The 21,588-nt window shown below is 35.4% G+C and overlaps 1 protein-coding gene across 12 annotated transcripts in view; it reads right to left on the bottom strand.

Annotated features, from left to right (window-relative positions):
• Positions 1–1,624: 1,624 nt before the first annotated feature.
• Positions 1,625–21,588, bottom strand: part of LOC120088145 (cleavage and polyadenylation specificity factor subunit 3-II) — a 60,981-nt gene continuing 41,017 nt past the window's right edge. For 9 of the 12 annotated variants that reach the window (XM_039045241.1, XM_039045235.1, XM_039045234.1 and 6 more), the window contains 7 exons: positions 18,992–19,055; positions 18,337–18,402; positions 18,142–18,211; positions 15,281–15,385; positions 10,204–10,345; positions 9,786–9,882; positions 1,625–3,053 (listed from right to left, as the gene is read on the bottom strand). In XM_039045241.1, the coding sequence (XP_038901169.1) occupies positions 2,166–3,053; positions 9,786–9,882; positions 10,204–10,345; positions 15,281–15,385; positions 18,142–18,211; positions 18,337–18,402; positions 18,992–19,055 (1,432 nt within the window). In that variant the 3' untranslated portion in view covers positions 1,625–2,165. The remainder of the gene's footprint in view (positions 3,054–9,785; positions 9,883–10,203; positions 10,346–15,280; positions 15,386–18,141; positions 18,212–18,336; positions 18,403–18,991; positions 19,056–21,588) is intronic. The other 3 variants (XM_039045245.1, XM_039045242.1, XM_039045243.1) reach the window with 3 other exon arrangements.

Raw genomic sequence — 21,588 nt, 5'->3', positions numbered from 1 at the left:
ACTTTCTTTGTGCATCAAGTCTTTTATTTTCCAATAATGGCCAACATTCCATTTTGAAAATTACTTGGGAGTAGTGTTATTCCATTTCATTTGCTATCTGTTCATACGCTTCAACTTGAGAACGTTGTATTAATTTAAACATTAAACTTTCAGAATTATATAAATTTATAAAATTTTTAAGAATTTATTTTAAAAACATCCCGTGAGACTTATAATCAAACCCCTGATTTTTCATAATATTATAGTAAATCAATTTAGACGCATTGTTAAGATTACTTTTGAAGATCAATTTTATTACATAGGTAGACTTCTTAAAATATCAAATTAACAAAATAAATTATTAAAATTGATATGGATGATTTTCAAAATCAAGTCTTAACTAAGAGTTTAAATTGATTAGCTTATGAAATTTTAAAAGTTTAATTGACAAAATTATAAGTCTCTCACATAACGTTTATCCAAATAAAATGTAGTGGAACACAATAAGTTGATACACTTGCAAAATCCAAGATCTAATTCATATTTTTTTTCCAAGAAAAGAAATATTCATTTGGGGTCCATGTAAGGGATATGCTAGACATTTGGTGGTTTTTCATTTGACAAGAACAAGATATCTCATCGAAGTTGATCTCATATGTATATTAGTTAATCTGGTTATTCTCACAACACATGCTCATTTTGATTGTTGCTTATTTAATCAACAAATTGTTGTAATAACAACTATACCAATTTGCAATGCTTCACTTCTTATTTAGGAGTTGTTATACCTGAGAGCATTATGTTGAGCATTATATGATTAGTATAATCAAGGTTCTACATTGTTAGAGAAGAAAGTGAGTATGGAATCTTTTAAATGGTTTAAACAGCAAAGTCAAGAGAGTAAGGATAAGTGGACAGTATAATATCATTGTGGAGATGGAAGGAGATGTTGTTATCATAATTACCAATTGGTATCAGAGCCACGATCTAAGCCCAAATGGCAATGTGTTAGAAAAACCTACATATTTCAAACAAAGAAAATTTAGTGAACCTTATCCCCTCTACTTGTTAAGAACAAATGTGATTCGTGCTCATGCTTGTGCTCTATTTTAATGGACTCAAGATATGCCTCCGAATTGAGTAAGTTGTTCTCGTGATTGAGTGTACGCATTTCTTCAAAGGGATCTCTCACATGATGTTTATCCAAATGAAATTCTCACATGAGCTAAGAGGGGAAGTTGTTTCATTAGTAATGAGACCTTTTGGATGGTCCAATATTAATCTATCTAAATAAAAAAAATTATTCAATTTAGGCGCCACTACCTCATAAGATCCATAATGTGAATTCTAAAATTGGTTTGCCCTTTAACCAATTGCTAGATATAAGTTCAAACTACTTTTACAAAATCTCTCATATAACAAAATGATAACTGAACACCAGATGAGATCCTTGGCTCCCAATACTACCAATGACATCATATGAGCTTAAGGTAAAATATTGAGTATATTTTGTATAAAAAGGAGTGATGTGGCATTTATGTTTTTCGTTTTTTCAAAAAAGAAAAAAAAAAAAAAAAGAACTATAACATTTGTTAATGTGTAAACATTGTAATTTAACGACAAGACAAATAAAATGGAGTGTACCTATGGCGTTAATGCTTGGGACAAGCAATTAGTGTATAAAACGGATTCCACAAATACAATCAAAATGAAACAATTTGGAAAACTCCTAATAGCAAATAATAACAATAACTTAGCCATTTTTACAACAAACAATTCTGAACTCTGAGAAAACAAATAAACCCATTAACCACAAAAACTCTTATATAAAAAAACTCACCACCCTTTGCCAAAAGGAGCATAGTTCAACTGACATACGAATCTGTTAGTGACAAAGAAGTCTGCAATTCAAATCCCTCTATCCCTACTATACTAAAGAAAATAAAAGGATCACCACTCTTTAAAGACTGCTCGCACTTTTGCATAGATAGCAGTTCCACTTCCGGCCATTCAAAACTTCCAAAACAAACAATTCATAATTTAAACCTCCAGATTTGGCATCAGACTATGAACTTCAGGTGATAAGCAGTAGATTCTTTCCTTTACCAAACAAGTCATGAATTGAGCTAACCTCATAATGCATATTCCCATGTATATTTAAGGAAACCATACATAGTAGGCCCCCTTCATGTTGAACCGAGATTATGCTTCTCCAAGATAGAAATGATTTTCCATGCAAGGATTTCATCTGCAATTAGCCAACTACAGCAACAAAATACTATAGTAGATTCATTTTCAATTCTATTTGTAGTTCTGTAAGGGCAATCTTCCTTTGAACAAATGGACAGTGTAAATGATTCAACTTGAAGATACTCACCAAGATTTTGAACATTCTTGTCTGAAAGTTCACTTGAAAGCTTTGAAAATAGCTGGGAAAGCCATAAAGATTTTCTAGATAAGCAATCCATAACATGGGTCTCCTCTAAGTTTCCAAAATATATGGGTCTACAATTAGCAAACCTAACCTCATGCTCTTGTTCTCCCAAGAGTAGCAGTACTTCATCCTGGTGTAACACCTTTGTTTTCTTACCCTTTTCCATCACCAAGATCCCTTCGTTCACTCTATCATCACTTACCTGTAGCTCTGGACCACAACTAAAACTAGAATCAAACTTGGTGTCCAAATTTCTATTCAAATACTTGAAATGGTGATTCGAGCATTTGCGTATAAACACGCGTGAAGTTCCTCCTGCTTTGCAACTTAAATCTTTTAAATTAGGATCAACTTTATTGTTCAGGTTTCTTTTCAAAAACTTGAAATTAGGAGTTGAACAACTCTGAATAAACATCCTTGAGGCTTCTGCTTTGACAGAAAGAGTTGAAGAAATGGATACGGTTTCATTATTTGCAGGATCATAACATGGGATTCCGAGTTCAGAATGAATCCTCTGCTTTAAAGTAGCCATCTTAGGCTTCTCTCCATGTACAAGTATCACGTGCTTCGGACTAAGGAACTTCACAAGATCCATAATTCCTTTGGAATCAGTATGTGGGCTGAATGCCAGTTGGTGAATCTGGGATGAACATATATATAGTCAGGAAAATTGTACAATGATAACATGACTATAAAAAGAATTACATGCATAATAAAAGGAAACAAAAGTTCATCCAGGTCAACTTTAACGGTGCTTAAAATATTGGGTAAATCGAGAAACATTCCCTGTACTTTTGAGTTTTCCACATTCAGACCCTTTATGCATGTTTTAGTCCCATTTTCATTCACATATCTGAATTCATCCAATTGCCCAAGTTGTTCGTCCATCTAAAAAAACACTGATTCAACCAATAATAAAACAATAAAATATAATATTGCTTCGCTTGCCAATTATCATAACCTCATCTCTCATTGTCATGCACATACTCAAAAAGAGGCCTTTTATCTATTTCTCAGCAGGCCTTCGCCAATTATCACAACCTCATCTCTCATTCTCACGCACATAAGTTACTTTTATCTATTTCTCAGTAGCCCTTATAAGTTACTTTTATTTTTCAGTTTTTCGGTGTGTGTGTGTATGTCTATATAAGATCTAAATTGGAATCAAATAGGACATCCAAGTTCAAACTCCAGAATGTCACACCTTTTCCACTCTGATTAACATTTTGAATTCACTTATTCAGTTATCGTGCTAATTTCTTGTTATAGTTAGGGTTTTTTATTATTGTAAATATCTTGTTATATTTTCCTTCTCTATGCTTTGTACACTTGTATATATTCATATCTTTGGTGAATGAATAGAATATTCTGATTCTCTCTCAAACCTAATTGTTTTACATGGTATCAAAGCCCTCTAAACAAAATTAGGGTTTTGTGAACCTTAGGGTTTGAAAATTTAGAACCCATTTGTGTTACATCTAGGGTTTTTTTGGAGGGGTGAGTTTACACTTTTGCTCACAGCTGCCGTCTTCGGTTCATTCGCTGCGCCACTGTAACCACCGCCACCGCCGAAAAAAAAAGTAGTTTTTCGACACCGCCTAGTCCATCGAGAAGCCCAGCCGCCGATCTACATAACCCCAAAGTCTGGAATCCATTTGACCAGCGTGTGAGGCTCACGTGCCATTTTTCCCTTCTGCCGTTGATCCACGCGCCAGCGCGTGCACCACCTGTTTCCGTTTGCCTTTTGTGGGTTTCCTCGGTTTTGTTGACTCTTCTTGGTGGTGTGTTTGTTTGGGCTATATACTTACTATTTATAAAAACATTTCTTTGGTAAATTAGGGTTTGATTCTCTACTATCTGGTATTTATTTTGAGGTAATGGCTAATAAGAAACTAGTAGTTATATCTGAGATGGTTCCTATGGTGTCAAAAGTAACTGAACACAAGTTGAATGAATCCAATTACTACTCATGGAGATCAAATGTTTGCCACTTTATTAGGAGCATGGAAACGGATGATCACATCACGAAAGAGCTACCGATTGATGCTTATAAAAAAATTTGGTGGCGGGATGATTCAAGAATGCATCTACAAATCAAGAATTCTATTGACTGTGAAATCATTGAACTAGTCAATCACTGCGAATCAATCAAGGAACTATTGGAATATTTGGATTGCCTTTATTCTGGGAAAGAGAATATTAATAGACTATTTGATGTTTGTAAGACTCTATAAACCTGATCAAGAAGAAAAATCTCTTACAAGCTACTTTATGGAGGTTAAAAATACATGTGCAAAATTCAATGCCTTGATGCCAATTAGCACGGATCCAAAAGTTCTAATGGCTCAAAGTGAAAAGTTGTTTATCATGAGTTTTTTAGTAGGTCTTGCACTTAAATATGAGATGGCCAAAGATCAAGTGTTGTGAAGCTTAAATATTTCATCATTGGAAGAAGCTTATACTTAAATACTTCGTACAAAGAAGACACAAGCAGTTATGTCATCTGATTCTAGTAGTGCTTTGATTGGATGCACAAATGATTATATTAGTAATATGGGGGTTGAATCAAATAGCTCCAAAGGTCATCCCAATAACCAAAGATCAAATCCAGGAGGTGTTGTTTGCAATTACTGTCATAAACTTGGTCATACGAAATGTGAATGCAGAAGATTGATGAATAAGGGTCAGAGGGTGCCATCTGCACATGTTCCTTCTACTCCTGATAATCTTGACAAGTCAATTACGATTTCTGTAGAGGAGTTTGATAAGTTTCAACAATTTCAAGAGTCATTGAGAGCATCACCTTCTACTCCCATTATGGCCATCACAAAGACAGGTAACATCTCTAAATGCCTTCTTTCCTCCACGTCAAAATGGGTCATTGACTCTGGCACTACAGACTATATGACAGGTAACTCCAGTTTATTCCCTAACATTTGTACATCTACCTCTTCACCTGATGTCACTATAGCTGATGGAACCTCCACACCCATTTTAGGATCAAGAACCGTCCATCTTACTCAATTAATTTCTTTGTCATTAGTCTTAAATTTACCACATTTTTCGTTTAATTTGATTTCAATCAGTAAACTCACTTGTGATCTTCATTGTTGTGTCTCCTTTTTACTTTGTTATTGCTTATTTCAGGATCTTACAATGAAGCAAACTATTGGTAAAGGGCGTGAATTTGGCGGTCTTTGCATCTTTGAACCACAAACACTTACAGCCATCACATGCTCTAGCGTGTCATCTCCTTTTGAAGAGCATTGTCGTTTGGGTCATCCATCTATCTCTGTGTTGAAGAGTCTTCGTCCACAACTTCAACATTTGTCTTCTTTAGATTGTGAGTCATGTCAGTTTGCTAAATTTCATCGTTTGAGTTTGTATCCTCGAGTCAATAAACAAGCTAGTGCTCTTTTTAATTAGTCCATTCTGATGTGTGGGGTCCATGTCCTATTGAGTCCAAAAGAAGGTTTAGATATTTTGTTACATTTGTCGATGACTATTCTCGTGTTATGCGGTTATATTTAATGAAAAATCGTTCTGAGTTACTTTCTCATTTTTGTAACTTCCAAGCTATAATTTGAACTCAGTTTAGTGGTTCTCTTAAAATACAATGGAGCGATAATGCTAAGGAATATTTCTCTCATGCAGTCAAGTCATATTTAGATTTCCATGGCATTTTTCATCAATCTTCTTGTGTCAATACTCCAACGCAAAACGGTATTGCAGAATGAAAGAATCGTCATGTCCTCGAGACGGCCAGAGCCTTGGTGTTTCAGATACATGTTCCAAAATCCTTTTGGGCTGATGCTATTTCCACAACTTGTTTCTTAATAAATTGCATGCCCTCTTCCATTCTTAGGGATGAGATACCTTTTCGTACTTTATGCCCCAAGCAACATTTGTTTCCCATTCAACCCAAAATATTTGATTGCACTTGCTTTGTTCGGGATGTTCGGCCTCAACATACCAAGATAGATCCAAAGTCCTTAAAATGTATTTTCCTTTGTTATTCTCATGTTCAAAAGGGGTATCGGTGTTATTGTCCTAGTTTAAATAAATATTTCATCTCTCCCGATGTCACTTTTTTTAACATTCCTCATTTTTTTCATCGTCATTTTTCTCTTCGAATAAGAGTCAGGGAGAGCATAAGGAATTACAGGATGACTTCCTTGTCTACACAGTTATTTCTCCTTCTGATCCTCTTCTTGATTCATCTCTACCTGTGGCTACCTCTACTCTTCCACCCATCGTTAAGGTCTATACTCGATAACAAACTCCTTCAGTTTCATGCCTTGTACCAAAAATTTCTTCGTCTCCTTCGATTCCATGCCCTATGCCAGAGTCTTCTTCGTCATTGGATCCAGAAACGAGTGATAATCTTCCTATTGCTCTTCGCAAAGGTATACGTACATGTGCTCATCCTATTTCCTCTTTTGTTTCATATAACCATTTGTTGTTTTCCACATGTTCATTCATTGCATCCTTAAAGTCTGTTTCCATCCCTAAAACTGTTCAAGAAGCTTTGTCTCATCCTGGTTGGCGTGCCGCAATGGTGGAGGAGATGATTGCCTTAGATGATAATTGTACATGGGATTTAGTTTCTCCCCCTGTAGGAAAGAAGGCTATCGGTTGCAAATGGGTATGTGCGGTTAAAGTCAATCCAGATGGTTCTGTTGCTCTGTTAAAAGCACGCCTTGTAGTGAAAGGCTATGCACAAATATGTTGACTATACTAATACTTTTTCTCCTATAGCAAAAATGGCATCTGTGAGGTGGTTTATTTCATTAGCTTCGATCAATCATTGGTCTTTACATCAGCTTGATATTAAAAATGCATTTCTTCATGGTGATCTTCAAGAAAAGATGTATATGGAGCAACCACCAGGGTTTGTTGCTCAGGGGGCGAATGGAACAGTGTGTCGCCTTTGTAAATCTTTGTATAGATTAAGGCAGAGTCCATGGGCTTGGTTTAGTAAATTTAGTTAGGTGATTGGAAGCTTTGGAATGCAGAAGAGCACGTTAGATCATTCGGTCTTTTTTAAGAGATCTGAGGGTGGTGTCATCTTGTTAGTCGTATATGTGAATGATATTGTGATATTGGTGATGATGCTTTAGATATCCAGTCCCTAAAGACCTTTCTTCATAGTCAATTTTGTACAAAAGATTTGGGCATGTTGAAATACTTCTTAGGAATTGAGGTAATAAGAAGCAAGAAAGGAATACTATTATCACAGAGAAAATATGTACTTAGACTTGTAGACTGAAATAAGGAAGCTAGGGGCTAAGCCATGTAGTACCCCAATGATGCCCAACTTACAGCTCACAAAAGATAGAGAACTGCGAAAAGATCCTGAAAGATATAGGAGGTTACTGGGAAAACTAATTACCTTACAGTGATTCGACCCGACATAGCCTATTTAGTGAGTATTGTGAGTCAGTACATGTTATGCCCTATAGTTGATCATTGGGTTGCACTGGAACAGATTTTGAGCTATCTGAAGGCTGCTTCCGGGCGTGGTTTATTATATAAGGATTATGGTCATACTAATATTGAATGTTTCTCAGATGTCGATTGGGTAGGATCTAAAGAAGACAAGATCAACTTCAAGGTATTATGTTTTTGTTGGTGGTAATTTGATTTCTTGGAAGAGTAAGAAGCAAAATGTGGTGTCACGTTCAAGTGCAGAATCAGAATATAGAGTAATGGCACAGTCAGTGTGTGAATTGATTTTGATATATCAACTTCGTGTTGAGTTGGGATTTGAAATCACCACACTGACAAAGTTGTGTGGTAATCAAGTATTTCATATTGCGTCTAATCCAATATTTCATGAAAGGACTAAACATATTGAAGTTGATTACCATTTTTTACGTGAGAAAATTCAACAAGGGTTAGTATCTACAGGATATGTGAAGACTAGAGAACAACTAGGAGATATCTTCACGAAGGCATTGAATGGAACACGTGTAGATTACCTACGTAACAATTGAACATGATTAACATATATGCTCCAACTTGAGGGAGAGTGTTATAGTTATATTGTTAGGGTTTTCCATTATTGTAAATATCTTGTTATATTTTCCTTTGCTATGCTTTGTACACTTGTATATATTCATATTTTTTATGAATGAATAGAGTATTTTGATTGTCTCTCAAACCTAAGAGTTTTACACTAAGCTTAGAAAAATATTGGAATTATCAAAAAGATTCAATTTAACCAATCTCATCCACATAAGCTTTTAAGATTTTGAGTTTAGTGCAATCCAGAACTAATGCAGATTTTAGTGGGGCCTCATTTATTTTTCGTTGTTCCTCACCTTTTGTGGGTAAATGGAGTCAGAGTTCTCTCATAAATTTGGTTGGAAAGGAACCAAAGAATTTTTAAACAAGACCCTTTCTTGGTTGGACCATTATAAATTGACTCACAATGCTTACAAAATACGCTCTTGGACCTCGTATTCTCTTGCTGTTCTCTATCCAAATTATTTGTTTATTACCCTATTCAAGATATTAGCTTCAAATAGAATGCATTTATTTCTTCTTAATCAAGTATGAACGGTTGATACTGTTTTGGTCTAGTTATGTTCTTGTATTGTTACCTAGTAAGATCCCTTTTGTTTCGATTCTTATACTTTGAGTGTTAGACTCATTTCATTATTTCAATGAAAAAAATCTCATTTTCGTTTTTTATTTTATTTTATAAAAAATAATAAATAAATAAAATAAAATAAAATAAATAAAAAACTTCTGAGTTTAGTAGTAACTAACAGAAAGTCAAGTTTGATACATAAGCTTTTAAGCTTCCAAGTTTAGTAGTAATTAATATCGGTTAGATTGTATTAAAAATTAAATTTAATGTAACCTATAGAAGACATGATGCCAACTAATTTGATATCCAATGTTTTATCATCTTCTAAAGTGGGATCATCTAATTGATCAAATTTTTCGTTCACATGTCATCGCCATGTGGACATGCTTCAAATCTGAGGGGAAAAAAGTGGAAAATGTAAATTTGAGCGGTTGTGATAACCTTTTAGCTTTCTTGGGGACAATAACAAAGAAGTTGAAATCATGGTTGGAAATGTTTTCAATCTGAAATACAAGAATGTTAGTACCATTGCACCATTCATTGTAAGTTAGTTGTGTCTTCCTAGTTTTCCCTTAGGTGAACAATAGTCCAAAAGCTATATTACACAATGTTCATGAAGCATCAAAAACTACCAAGTGTGAACCTCTAAGAAACATTAAAACCCAAATTAAGATGCAATTGTCGCCTAGGTAAGGGAAGCGGAGGGTTCGTGATTCTAATAAACTAGCAATCATATTCATAAAGGAAAACACAACGTAAGGTCTGGTAGATACTAGCCTGGCATTGCACATCAATTTGAGTGTCCTTGTCCAGATCAATTTTGGTGGGCTTGCCTGACATTAACTTGTGTCCAACAGTTCCAGCCACACAATACCTACATAAGATAAAGTAAAATGGCTTTCAGATGGCAATTTCAAAATCACGTTATGCTTGGATATAAGACCATCCATATACATGACCAAACACACACTATGAACAACATATGCAAAAATTGGAATAATCATAATAAGTAAAAATAAAAATAAAAATAGAAGGAAAAAAAGGAAAGAAAGAAACAAGGGCTGAAAAAGTGAAAGAAAAAAAGCAGTCACAGAAATTGAATGACTTTATGGTTTATCAAAGAACAAGCCTGCAAAAGTACACTTGAATACTGAAGAAAAAGCATCAGCCAAAAGTGAGTAGCCGTAGTCAATACCCAGGTAATGTGATCAGATTCGATTTAGAAGGTGCCCAGCGCTTAAAAACTTCAAGAGAAAACCCACCACTGATCATCCCTGGTGTAGCAAAGAGAATACAAGGTCCAGGAGCATCAATCATAGAACGGTCGAACTTTTGAACTGCAACATGTGGCCCAAGTTTACAACTTATATAAGCATTTCGTCAGTAGCTAAAATGTAATATGACATGTGTGATGCGTAATCAAACCTTGAATCCAACAACAGACTCACAGAATTGGGATAAATGTGCTCTATGTTCAAATTTACTCAGACGGGGCATACTTACTGATTTAAGAATAATTGTTTTTAGCAAACATGACTTAATTTAAACTTAAAAAAATTGATAAAGACACGTTTGGAAGACTTTAGAACAAGTGCTTTTAGCAACAATGATTTGTTTATACGTGATTTCATGAAAGCGGCATTTAATAATAAATTACTTCAATGCTTGATTCCACACCTTCCAATTTTGAAATGTTAATTTCCAGATTTCTGAAGGCATTACACTCAGTAACTAATTCTCGAGTGATTTCTAGTCAATCACCTACTAAAATCACCTCCTATCTACTACTCCTGTGATCCCTTCAGAGTGTTTGGATTTGTTATAGTATATGTGTAGTTATAGGAGTTTATTAGTCGTATGTCCCTTATTGTAATTTACTATTCTCAGATAGGGTTTCCATGTATGCCTATATATATTGAACTCTAACGTATAGAAAGATATAGAGTTCTCTCATATTTTTCTCTAACTTTATCATGGTATTAGAGCACTAGGTATTTCCTAGGGCAATTAGGGTTTTGTGAGTAATTTGGATATTTAGGAACACTTAGGGTTTTAGGTTTAGAGCATCTTGTATTTCCTAGGGCAATTAGAATTTTCTTTGTTGTCGAGACCAGTTGCCACCACTGAAATCCTATGCCATTGCCGCTGCTGCCACCCTGCCGGAAATCCACCGTTTTCGCCACCATCAGTCTATTACTAGCGTGTTTTTTTTTCATCACCGCCTAAGTCAAAAGAAAACCCATTTTCCGATCTACAAGAATCCAAAGTTTGGCCGAAAAATATTCCACGCGCCCCTGAAATTTGATGCCCTCCGTCACACGCGCCAGTACGTGTGGTAACGTGGAGCGCTCGGTTTTTCTTTTTAGCCATCGCCTGGGCTTGTCTCGATATACATTTTCCGAAGAGTCTGTGCATTTAGATCCAACAAAACACACTCGATTGAAAGGATATTTGGATAAGTGGTTATTTTAAATTTTTTGGTTTTTCTTTCTTTCAACTATTTGTGAGGATCTTGTGGCCATATTCTACTCGAGTTCAAAGTTCTTTTGTAAAAGAGGTCACAATGATGTCTAATGTGGTTCGATCGAGGGCTTTATTCACCCATGGTTCGTCTAAGCAGCTCTTCGTTAATTCTGCAATTGAGATCGATGAACTTTAACGGTACCATATATCATCTAAAGCATTTTCCACATCATCTGCACATGCTCCTATTACAACCATTGCTATTTCAGGTAACACAAATCATTGTCTTCTTTCATCGTCTACACAATGGGTCATAAACTCCGGTGCAACTGCTCATATGATAGGTAATCCCAACTTACTTCCAACATTTTGTCATCTATATCTTTTCCCAGTGTTACCTTAGCAGATGTATCAAAATCTTCTGTTCTTGGAACTGGTACTATAACTCTCGATCCATCTCTTTCTCTATCGTCAATCCTACATTTACCTCAGTTTTCTTTTAACTTGATCTCTATTAGTCAAATCACTTGTGTCCTTAACTGTTGTATCTTATTTTATCCTGGTTATTGCTTGTTTCAAGATCTTGTGACGAAGATTATTGGGAAAGGACATGAATCTGGAGGACTTTATATTTTTTATCGACCGGTATCAAAATCAACAAGTGAAGCTTGTTCTGGAGTTGTTTCTCCTTTTGAGGCTCATTGTAGTCTTGGTCATCCATCTCTCTTGGTTTTCAAAAAGCTTTGTCCTCAATTTCATAACTTGTCCTCACTAAATTGTGATTCATGCCAGTTTGTCAAACTTCATCGTCTTAGCTCGTGCCCTAGAGTTGATAATCGAGCTAGTTCTCCTTTCGAATTAGTTCATTCTGACATCTGGGGTTAAAACTGGTTTTCAATATTTCATAACCTTCAATGATGTGGTATATTTTATGAAGAGTTGTCCTGATTACTTCCTCACTTTTGTAATTTTCATGCTAAGATTCTATCTCAGTTTGGTGTTCTCCTTAAAATATTGCGAAGTGACAATGTTGATGAGTATTTTTTTCAAAAGCACTTACATCATATTTAGATAAGCATAGAATTATTCATCAAGCATTATTCTTTCAAATGCATGTTCCAAAGCATTTTTGGGTTGATGCAATTTCAACATGTTTTTTGATTAATCATATGCCTTCATCAGTTTTTAAAGGTCAGATTCCATATCATGTTTTATTTCCAACAAAACCTTTGTTTCCTATTGAGCCGAAAATATTTGGTTGTACTTGCTTTGTTCGGGATGCTCGTCCTAATCTGACCAAATTAGACCCTAAATCTTTGAAGTGCATTTTCTTAGGCCATTCTCGTGTTCAAAAAGGATACTGATGTTATTGTCCTAGCTTGAACGATATCTTGCATCTCGTAATGTTACATTCCTTGAAGACTAGCCTCACACTCCATCTTTACCTAGTACGAGTTAGGGGGAAGATGATAATATCTTTATATACACCACTGTGTCTACCACACCCAACCTTAATCCTTCTCTGTCGATACCTGTCCTTAATTGTCCACCTATTCGTCAGGCCCACTCTTGACGACCACAACCTCCTGAGGAGTGTCCTATTCCAAGAGATTCTTCGTCATCAAATGTCGGACCAAGTGATGACCTTCCCATGGCCCTTCGTAAAGGTAAACGTTCTTGCATTTATCCTATTACTTCTTGTGTCTTTTATAATTGCTTATCATCTATTACATGTTTTTGCATTAAATCTCTTGACCCTATCTCGATCCCTAAAACCTTTCATGAAGTTTTGTCTCATTTTGGTTGGCACACTACAATGATTGACGAGATGAATGCCTTGGATGATAATGGTACTTGGGATTTAGTATCTCTTCCTGCAAGTAAGAAGACTATCGGGTGTAAATGGGTGTTTGCAATTAAGGTTAATCCTTATGGATTAGTAGCTCGTTTAAAAGTGCGCTTTGTGACCAAAGGCTATGCTCAAACGTATAGGATTGACTATTTTGATACATTTTCTCCTATTGCTAAGCTCATTTATGTCAGGTTATTCATTTCTGTGGCAGCAGCTCAAGGTTGGCCTTTACATCAACTCGACATTAGAAATGCCTTTCTCCATGGTGATCTTCAAGAGGAAGTACATATGGAGCAACCTCGAAGAGAATGATAAAGTGTGTCGCCTTCGCAAAGCATTGTATAGGTTGAAACAGAGTCCACGAGCAAGGTTTGGAAAATTTAGTTAAGCACTTGAGCAGTTTAGAATGAAGAAAATCAAATTAGGTCACTCGGTCTTCTACTGACGATCTACAAATGGTATTATTCTACTTATTGTATATATTGATGATAATGTCATAACTAGAAGTGATACATTAGGTATATTGTCTATCAAATCTTTCCTTCAAAGTCAATTTCATACTAAAGTCTTGGGAGTGCTAAAATACTACTTGGATATTGAAGTAATGAGGAGCAAGAACGATATTTTTATGTCACAAAGAAAATATGTGCTTGATTTGCTATCTAAGATAGGAAAATTGGGGGCCAAGCTATGTAGTACTCCGATGATTCCTAATCTGCAACTTTTAAAAGATGGAGAACCATTTAAAGCTCCTGAAAGTTATAGAAGATTGATTGGGAAGTTGAATTACCTTATAGTAACACGACCAGACAACGTATTTTGTAAGCATTGTGTGTCAATTTATGACCTCACCAACAGTAGATCATTGGGCTGCAGTACAACAAATTCTATGTTATTTGAAGGTTGCACCTGAACGTGGGATCTAATATAAAGATCATAGTCATGTGAAGATTGAATGCTTTTCAGATGCCGATTGGGCAGATTTAAAAGAGGAAGAAAATCGACTTATGGCTATTGTGCTTTTGTTGGAGGCAATTTGGTTTCGTGAAAAAGTAAGAAGCAAAACGTAGTTTCACGATCAAGTGTTGAACCAGAATACAAAGCTACGACACAACTAGTTTGTGAAATAATGTGGTTACATCAACTCTTGATTGAGTTGGGCTTCAATACTACAGTTCCAACCAAGTTGTGATGTGACAATCAAGTTGCCCTTCATATTGCATTCAACCCAGTATACTAAATACATTGAAATTGATTGCCATTTTGTTCGGAAAAAAAATACAATGTTTAGAGTCTACCAGATATGTGAAGACTAAAGAACAATTAGGACATGTTTTCGCGAAAGCTTTAAATGGAGTTTGAATAGAGTACCTTTGTAACAAGCTGGGCATGAATAACATATATGCTCCAACTTGGGGGTGTTATAGTATATATGTAGTTATAGGAGTTTATGTCTTTTGTCCTTTATTGTAATTTACTATTCTCAGAAAGGGTTTCCATGTATCATATATATTGAACTCTAATGTATAGAAAGATGCAGAGTTCTCTCATATCTTGCTCTAACTTTATAAGGATTTTCTCAAAATCACTTCTACATCATTGTCAAACATAAGTCTTAAAACAACACAAAACTGATTTGGGGAAGGACAGGTGGGGACATTTATTGAGTATTAAGGCATAACAATGAATAAATGAAGAGGATAGTAATTTGGCATGAAAAAATCCCTTCCCAATATGCCACTTAATTTCCTCTTAATTTATTCATTGCTATGGTAAGATGCCTCAATACTCAATAAATATCCCCCACCTGCAATTTCAATAAGGGTGCCCCTGTATCCCTTATCACTTCACGGGTAAGCAAAATAAGCTCAACATAATAACATTTATTTTATGGCCATTTTTTTAAGGAGCAATTGTTTCCAATCCTGAAAACATGAAACATGTGAAGAAACAGTACCATTCTTAAAGTCAAATGCATTCCTTGTAGAGTACGTCTCTTTGACCTTCTGGCTTGTCCAACTGATGAGCATTTTATAGTACATATTAGCTTGAACAGTCAAACCTGAAAGCATAAATATGAACACAAGAACGTAAAAGTCGAGAACAGCACTATTTATAGAAGAGAACAGAGTGAGAAGAAATATATATGAAACATAACAATTCCCAACAATTTTAAAGAAAAATATTTAGTAGCTATCAGTATCAACGCTTTCTCGTGGTGGTCTATCGAATGATGCTAAAGTTTGATTTAGCCTGGTCCTCCTGTTATAGTTCTTGCATGTATACCGAGTCAATTCACGTATTGAAAATGAAAAATTTTCGATAAGCCAATAATTTAAAACTCAAACTACTTTTGGAAAGAGAGCATAATTGCTTCCCGCCATTTTCTCATCTTTCTTCACCAACAATGGGCCAAAAGAACCATTGTGATCATCATTGTAGTGGATTGTCATTTTATTCTTGAGAAAATACAATGATCGGTGTCCACAAGATATATGAAAATTGGAGAACAATTGAAAGATATTTTTAACAGAAAGCTTTAAATGGGGCAAGAACAAATTATCTTTGCAACAAAGTGGACATGATTAATATATTTGCTCCAGCTTGAGGGAAAGTGTTATAATATATGTGTTATTTGTCCTTTATTGTAATTGTACATTACTTTCTATTGTACACCTATTGGACATGATTAATATATTTGCTCCAGCTAGAGGAAAAGTATTATAATATATATGTGTTATTTGTCCTTTATTGTAATTGTAGATTACTTTCTACTGTACACATTTATATATATATACGCGACTTTCTAATCTAAAATGTTATGGAGTATATTTCCAAATAATGAGTACAATATAAATTCGAATTTTATGTCTAATAGAACTATAAAGTTTCAATTTTGTGCTTAGTAGAGCTATGAATTTTTATTTTTACTATTTTGTAATTTTGAAAGTCTAGAGACCAAATAGACAAAAGCCTAATTGCTTATTTTGACAGGTTTCAGCCTGGAAGACCCTTAGGCATCTCTCGCACTTCTAATACTCCTCAACTTAATACAACATAGCTCAAGCCAAACAAAACTTGCATGTGCTCAACAGTCTCTAAATTTATCCCTGAGAGCAGCATATGACAACACGTCCCTACCTTCACCATGTATGGTTGCTTATGCTAATACAACTAAGCCCTTCCTCAGCAAAAAGTCAAACGTGACAATATGCTTCTACTTCAAAGCTGGCCAACAAACTCAGTCAATCAATCACAAAATCTCCCAATTCGCACAATGATCTTTTTAGCCAAGCAATAAATTGCAAGGATTTGTCATTAAACCTAAAACTATAAGCTCATTTGTTTGGATGGTATAGATGGCTTCTCCTGACTAGGATTAAAGGCTTCACACCCCATCATAATAAACTTACCCATCTTAGTACCATCACAACTTTGACTTCACATTTGAAGTCTACTTCACAAGTACCACACTAGGAACAGTTGAACACTCATAATCTATTCTATTTTGTATTGGAGCATGACAATAGGAGTTCCATCTGAACAATTTTGCATCCACCAAAGAGTTGATTATGTGCGTCACCATCAATGCCTCCACCACCCCTCTCCTGAGTGTTCGATCACTTGCACTTTTGAGTGGCAAGAAAAGTTTTATTTATAAGAAACCTTTTATTGAGAATTAAAGGAAAGAATACATGAGCCACCAAAAGGAACTAGCCCACAAAAGAGGGGGAACAACTAAAGAAAGGGCTGCCAGTCCAGTAAACTAACACTATCAAATAATTATTAAAAAACAAAAAACAAAACCTTTGTAACAAAATCCCAAAAAGAAACTTTAGTGGCAAGAAAAGTTCAATTGCAAGTGACTTTAAAGAATGCTAATGCTGTCTACACCACTTCATCATGACACAACAGATTAAAATTTCCTTTTCTTACATAGGATACATTGATAAGAATTTTTTTTTAAGACATGTTGATTAGATATTGACTATGACATCACTGATTTCTCAACCATCTCTCCTATATGGTCCTTTACCTAGAGTTACATCATGATTTGCTTCTTTTTCACTAAGAATGGATGTACGGTTACTTGATAATGGCACAAGATGCAAAAGTTCTCCAACCTTCTGCTTCTCATGCCACAAGATGCAGGGCAGAACATTGTCTATCACCATCAATTACTCTGCCACCCTTATCCTCGTTGTTCCTTCACTTGCACTTCAATGGAAAGAAAAGTTTAATTGCAAGTTATTTTCAAAGATGTCAATTTTTAAAAGTTGTTGCTACTATTGTAGACCACTTAATTGTGGTAAAAGAGGCGAAGGCTTTCTATCCATAAGTTCTACCAGCAACAACAATGGCTAATAACCCACCAAGCATAGTCCCTTCAATCCTCAAACCCAATAAAGGGTTTTAAACACATTGTTCATCGAGAGTTGGCTCTGACTCACCTCACCAAGCAAATGAATATCAAGCCATCAATATAGTTCAATCTCTACAAAAATTCATCACCCAAGCTCACCATCATTTGTGAGACAAATAGAAGGATCAAGGATGGGCTCACTAAAGGGTGTATTAAATGCTCTAATTGAGCTAAACACTCGATAATAAATCATGGCAGCTCAGCAATTGCAGTTCTCAATAAATTCCTAACACGCATGTCAACTTTATTGACAAAATTGTGGACAGAAGATTATTGAAGCAGACCATGGACTTACAAGACGTTGGAAATCATGAAGAGGAAACAGGGAGCTAAAAGCTGTCAATCATTTATATGATATCTAATAGAATAATAGTAGTTTATTATTCAAAGAGCACCTGCTGAAACATATATCGGAACCTTCAGATTCATGCGCTCCCAATAGTCATCCAACAAGACACAGAGTTCCTGCTCATAATGGAAACTTTTATAACAAAGCTGAAACGGTATTATATAACGTGAGCAAATTAATCATGAGAGATGCAGATTGCAGTAAAAGATTTAAAAGCCACACCCAATATTCAGTAAAGTACCTGAGCCCGTCCAAGTGCAAAAGTAGGAATAAGGACCTTCCCTCCACTAGCCACACAATTATGAACCTACATCAAATCATACAGAAAAAATATCTTGTTTCAGATAATTCCATCGCTAAAAATTATGAATTTTAAAGTTAAAATAATTCAGCATCTATTTAACAATTTAGAGTTTAGAATGGATTTAAGTCACCAGTCGATGCTCAATAGCCATTCATAAGTCATAATCAGACTCTATCCTATATCTTGGTCCTCAACTATGATAAATTAGTCTACAATTGTAACATGCAATATCCTACACAAAAAGGCATCAATCAACCTACAGTCTGAACCATCACAAAATAAACCCTAAAACAAAACAGGAGCTAAAACATAACAGGAGCTAAAACAAAACCGAATATTTCATTCCCTTCACCGAGGGACATAAAATATATCATTCTGAAGTCTATCCCTAATATCAACTATATGCCAAGTTGTAATTGAGACATGATGCAACTTCAGTAAACCTTATGTCCTATTGGCTCCTGAATTATTATTGTGCCAGTATGCATAACATAAATGAAAATCCAACTTATCCGATTTCTAATTAAAAACGTTTAAGGTGCAGAAAAGGCAAATCTGGGTAAATAATTTTGATAGTTTAATTTATACATACAGCTTTAAGAAATTCTCTCTCACGACCATATTTAGAATCACGTATGGTTGTTGCATATGTAGACCTGTGGAATAACAAACATTGGAAGATTAACAATAGAAATATTTTGCAGAACACAAATGCTAAAGTACCATACCAATGAAAAAGCATCAGGAACAGGAACTCTCCTCTATTTAACTTGAAGACCATAAATAAGCTTAGTAGAAACGGGAAAGACTGGACTCATTTCCATGTCTATATGATTGCCTTCGACTCGATACCCACATTATTAATTAAACTATGACCATCTTTTATTGGATAAAATTTCATTGATAATATGAAATTATACAAAAAGAGGGGAGAGGATCTCATCAATGAAAATAAGAAGAAACTTCCCCAATTGAGTACAAGGGTGTTTAACTTAGTGGTAATTCATTATTTTATTTATTATTATTTTTTTAAAAAAGGATACAACACTCTTCATTAAGGGAATCAAAAGAGACTAATACTAAAAAATACAAGGATACAGAAAACAAAGACAAAGCAAAAAATAATCAACAAATACAACTGAACCAAAAATCAAAAATAGAATTAAAAAGGAATGATGAAAGCATCCCAACCACTATATATACCCTGAATAACCCTTCAAAATTCTTCCAAAGAGAACACCAATAAAAGGACTTGAGAGTTGAGACGAGCCAAATCGAAATGAGCATAAGGATCTTGAGCAGAATTCTGAATGATGCACGCTGATTTGTTGAAATTCACAATCTTCACTTTTGGTTCTCTTATTTATTTCACTCCATTGAGGAGTTTGTATTCCTTGAGTATTAGAAACTTTTCATTTTATCGATATAAAGCCAAGTATCTTGAACTTGTAGTTGCAGAAGGGAGAAACATTCCTATACCAAGATAAAACCCAACAATTCCCAACTTGGGTCTTTTATTTTGATCTTGGCTCTTGACCCGTAACATTTTTAAGGTTTATCTCCTTAACCATTTTGGACAGTTGAGTTGGACAAACTTTCTACTTGTAGATATTGGGATTTCCTTGTTCTTCATTTTATCAGCTCTTATATTTGTTGTTTCTCCCAGGAGCCTTTGCATAAAATCTTCTTCATTTGAGAATTCAGTTTCTTGTAAAATGAATAAATCAAAAAAAAGGAATTTTGGTTGCAATTTGAGGTTCTTGAATTCTTGGTACTTGAATAGGATATCCTGCTACCCTGGCATCATTTGAAGAAGTATGATCACACCCTTGGATGGCTGTTGCAAGGTTGTTGGCCTCTTCTTGATTGGTTAACCGTTAATTTTGCTTTACAGATATCCAGTGGTTGTTTGGCGGAAAGTTGTTCTAATTGTATCACCATTATACCCAAGATCCGCTGAATGTCTTCAAAAGTCGCTGTAAGACTCCTAAGGAGACTTTCAACCAACAGCAAGGGGTAGGTTGTTGCCTTTGGAGGAAAAACTTTAGTTGCATTGGGTTGGAGAGCTACCATTCAAATTAGCCTTCCTGGTTTTTGAACCTAGTTTTCCATTCATCCCCTTGTCGGATCTGGATTTGATGGTACCCACTAGCAAGATTTATTTTGGAAAACACTTGGGACCCGGCCAATTGATCTATCAAATCTAAATTTCTAGGTAAGGCGCCATGACCCATCCTTTTTAGGGGCTAGAAGAGTTGGGATAACACATGGACTGAAGCTTGGTTGAATATATTTCTTTAGGGTTTGGGGTTTAGGGTTGCATATGTCACAAAGGATTTTATATTCAAATAGGCTGATTTTGTAATGAGGTAAGTGGGGCAATATGGAGCCTAGAATAAAATCAATATTATGTTGGTTTTCCCAAAGAGGGGGAAAATCGTATGGGTGGTCCAAAAGAGTAGGAAATTGGTCTAGCAATTGTTGAACCCTGCTGTCTACTGGGGAGTTTAGAAGTGGATTTTGCGCTTCCTTAACCAACACAGCTAAAGGAAAGGTGGAAGCATGTGTAATTGCCTCATTGGATAAAAATGTAAACAATTGGCCATTTTGTTTGTTGGATTCAATCACAGACCGAGTAGTAGGGGTGTTTTGTAAAGGAAAGAGGACTCTCTTGTCCATCCAATCAAATTTGTATCTATCATCACTTTCTATGTGCACTGGCTGTCATACTGCCATGGTCTTCCTAACAGTACATGACACACATCCATTTCAATGACATGACAAATGATTTGATCCTTGTAGTGATTGTCAATTGATAATGGAACTTGGCAAATTTGGTTGACCACACTCCACCATTTTCAATCCAACTAACTTTATAAGGGCTGGGATGATGATCAACTTTTAATTTAAGTGCCTGAATTAGCTGCTTAGAGACTACGTTTTCATTGCTTCTGCTATCTACTATGGCTGTACATACTTTACCATTAATGTTGCACTTGGTTCGAAATAGTGCTAAGAGGTGATCATCATGCGAGCGGCATCGATTTTTGGCCAAAACCGATACCGATCACCAACACGTCAGTTTCCAGCGGTCGGCGTTCATCAGTTTATGGATGCTAGCTAACACCGAATGTCTCACCACAAAGTCATGTATCATGTATCATGTATCATGTATCGTGTATCGTGTAT

Source organism: Benincasa hispida, chromosome 10 (assembly GCF_009727055.1).
Source record: "Benincasa hispida cultivar B227 chromosome 10, ASM972705v1, whole genome shotgun sequence".
Lineage (NCBI taxonomy): Eukaryota > Viridiplantae > Streptophyta > Magnoliopsida > Cucurbitales > Cucurbitaceae > Benincasa > Benincasa hispida.
Note: the sequence above shows the minus strand (reverse complement) of the source record. Positions and strands in the feature narration are given on the sequence as shown.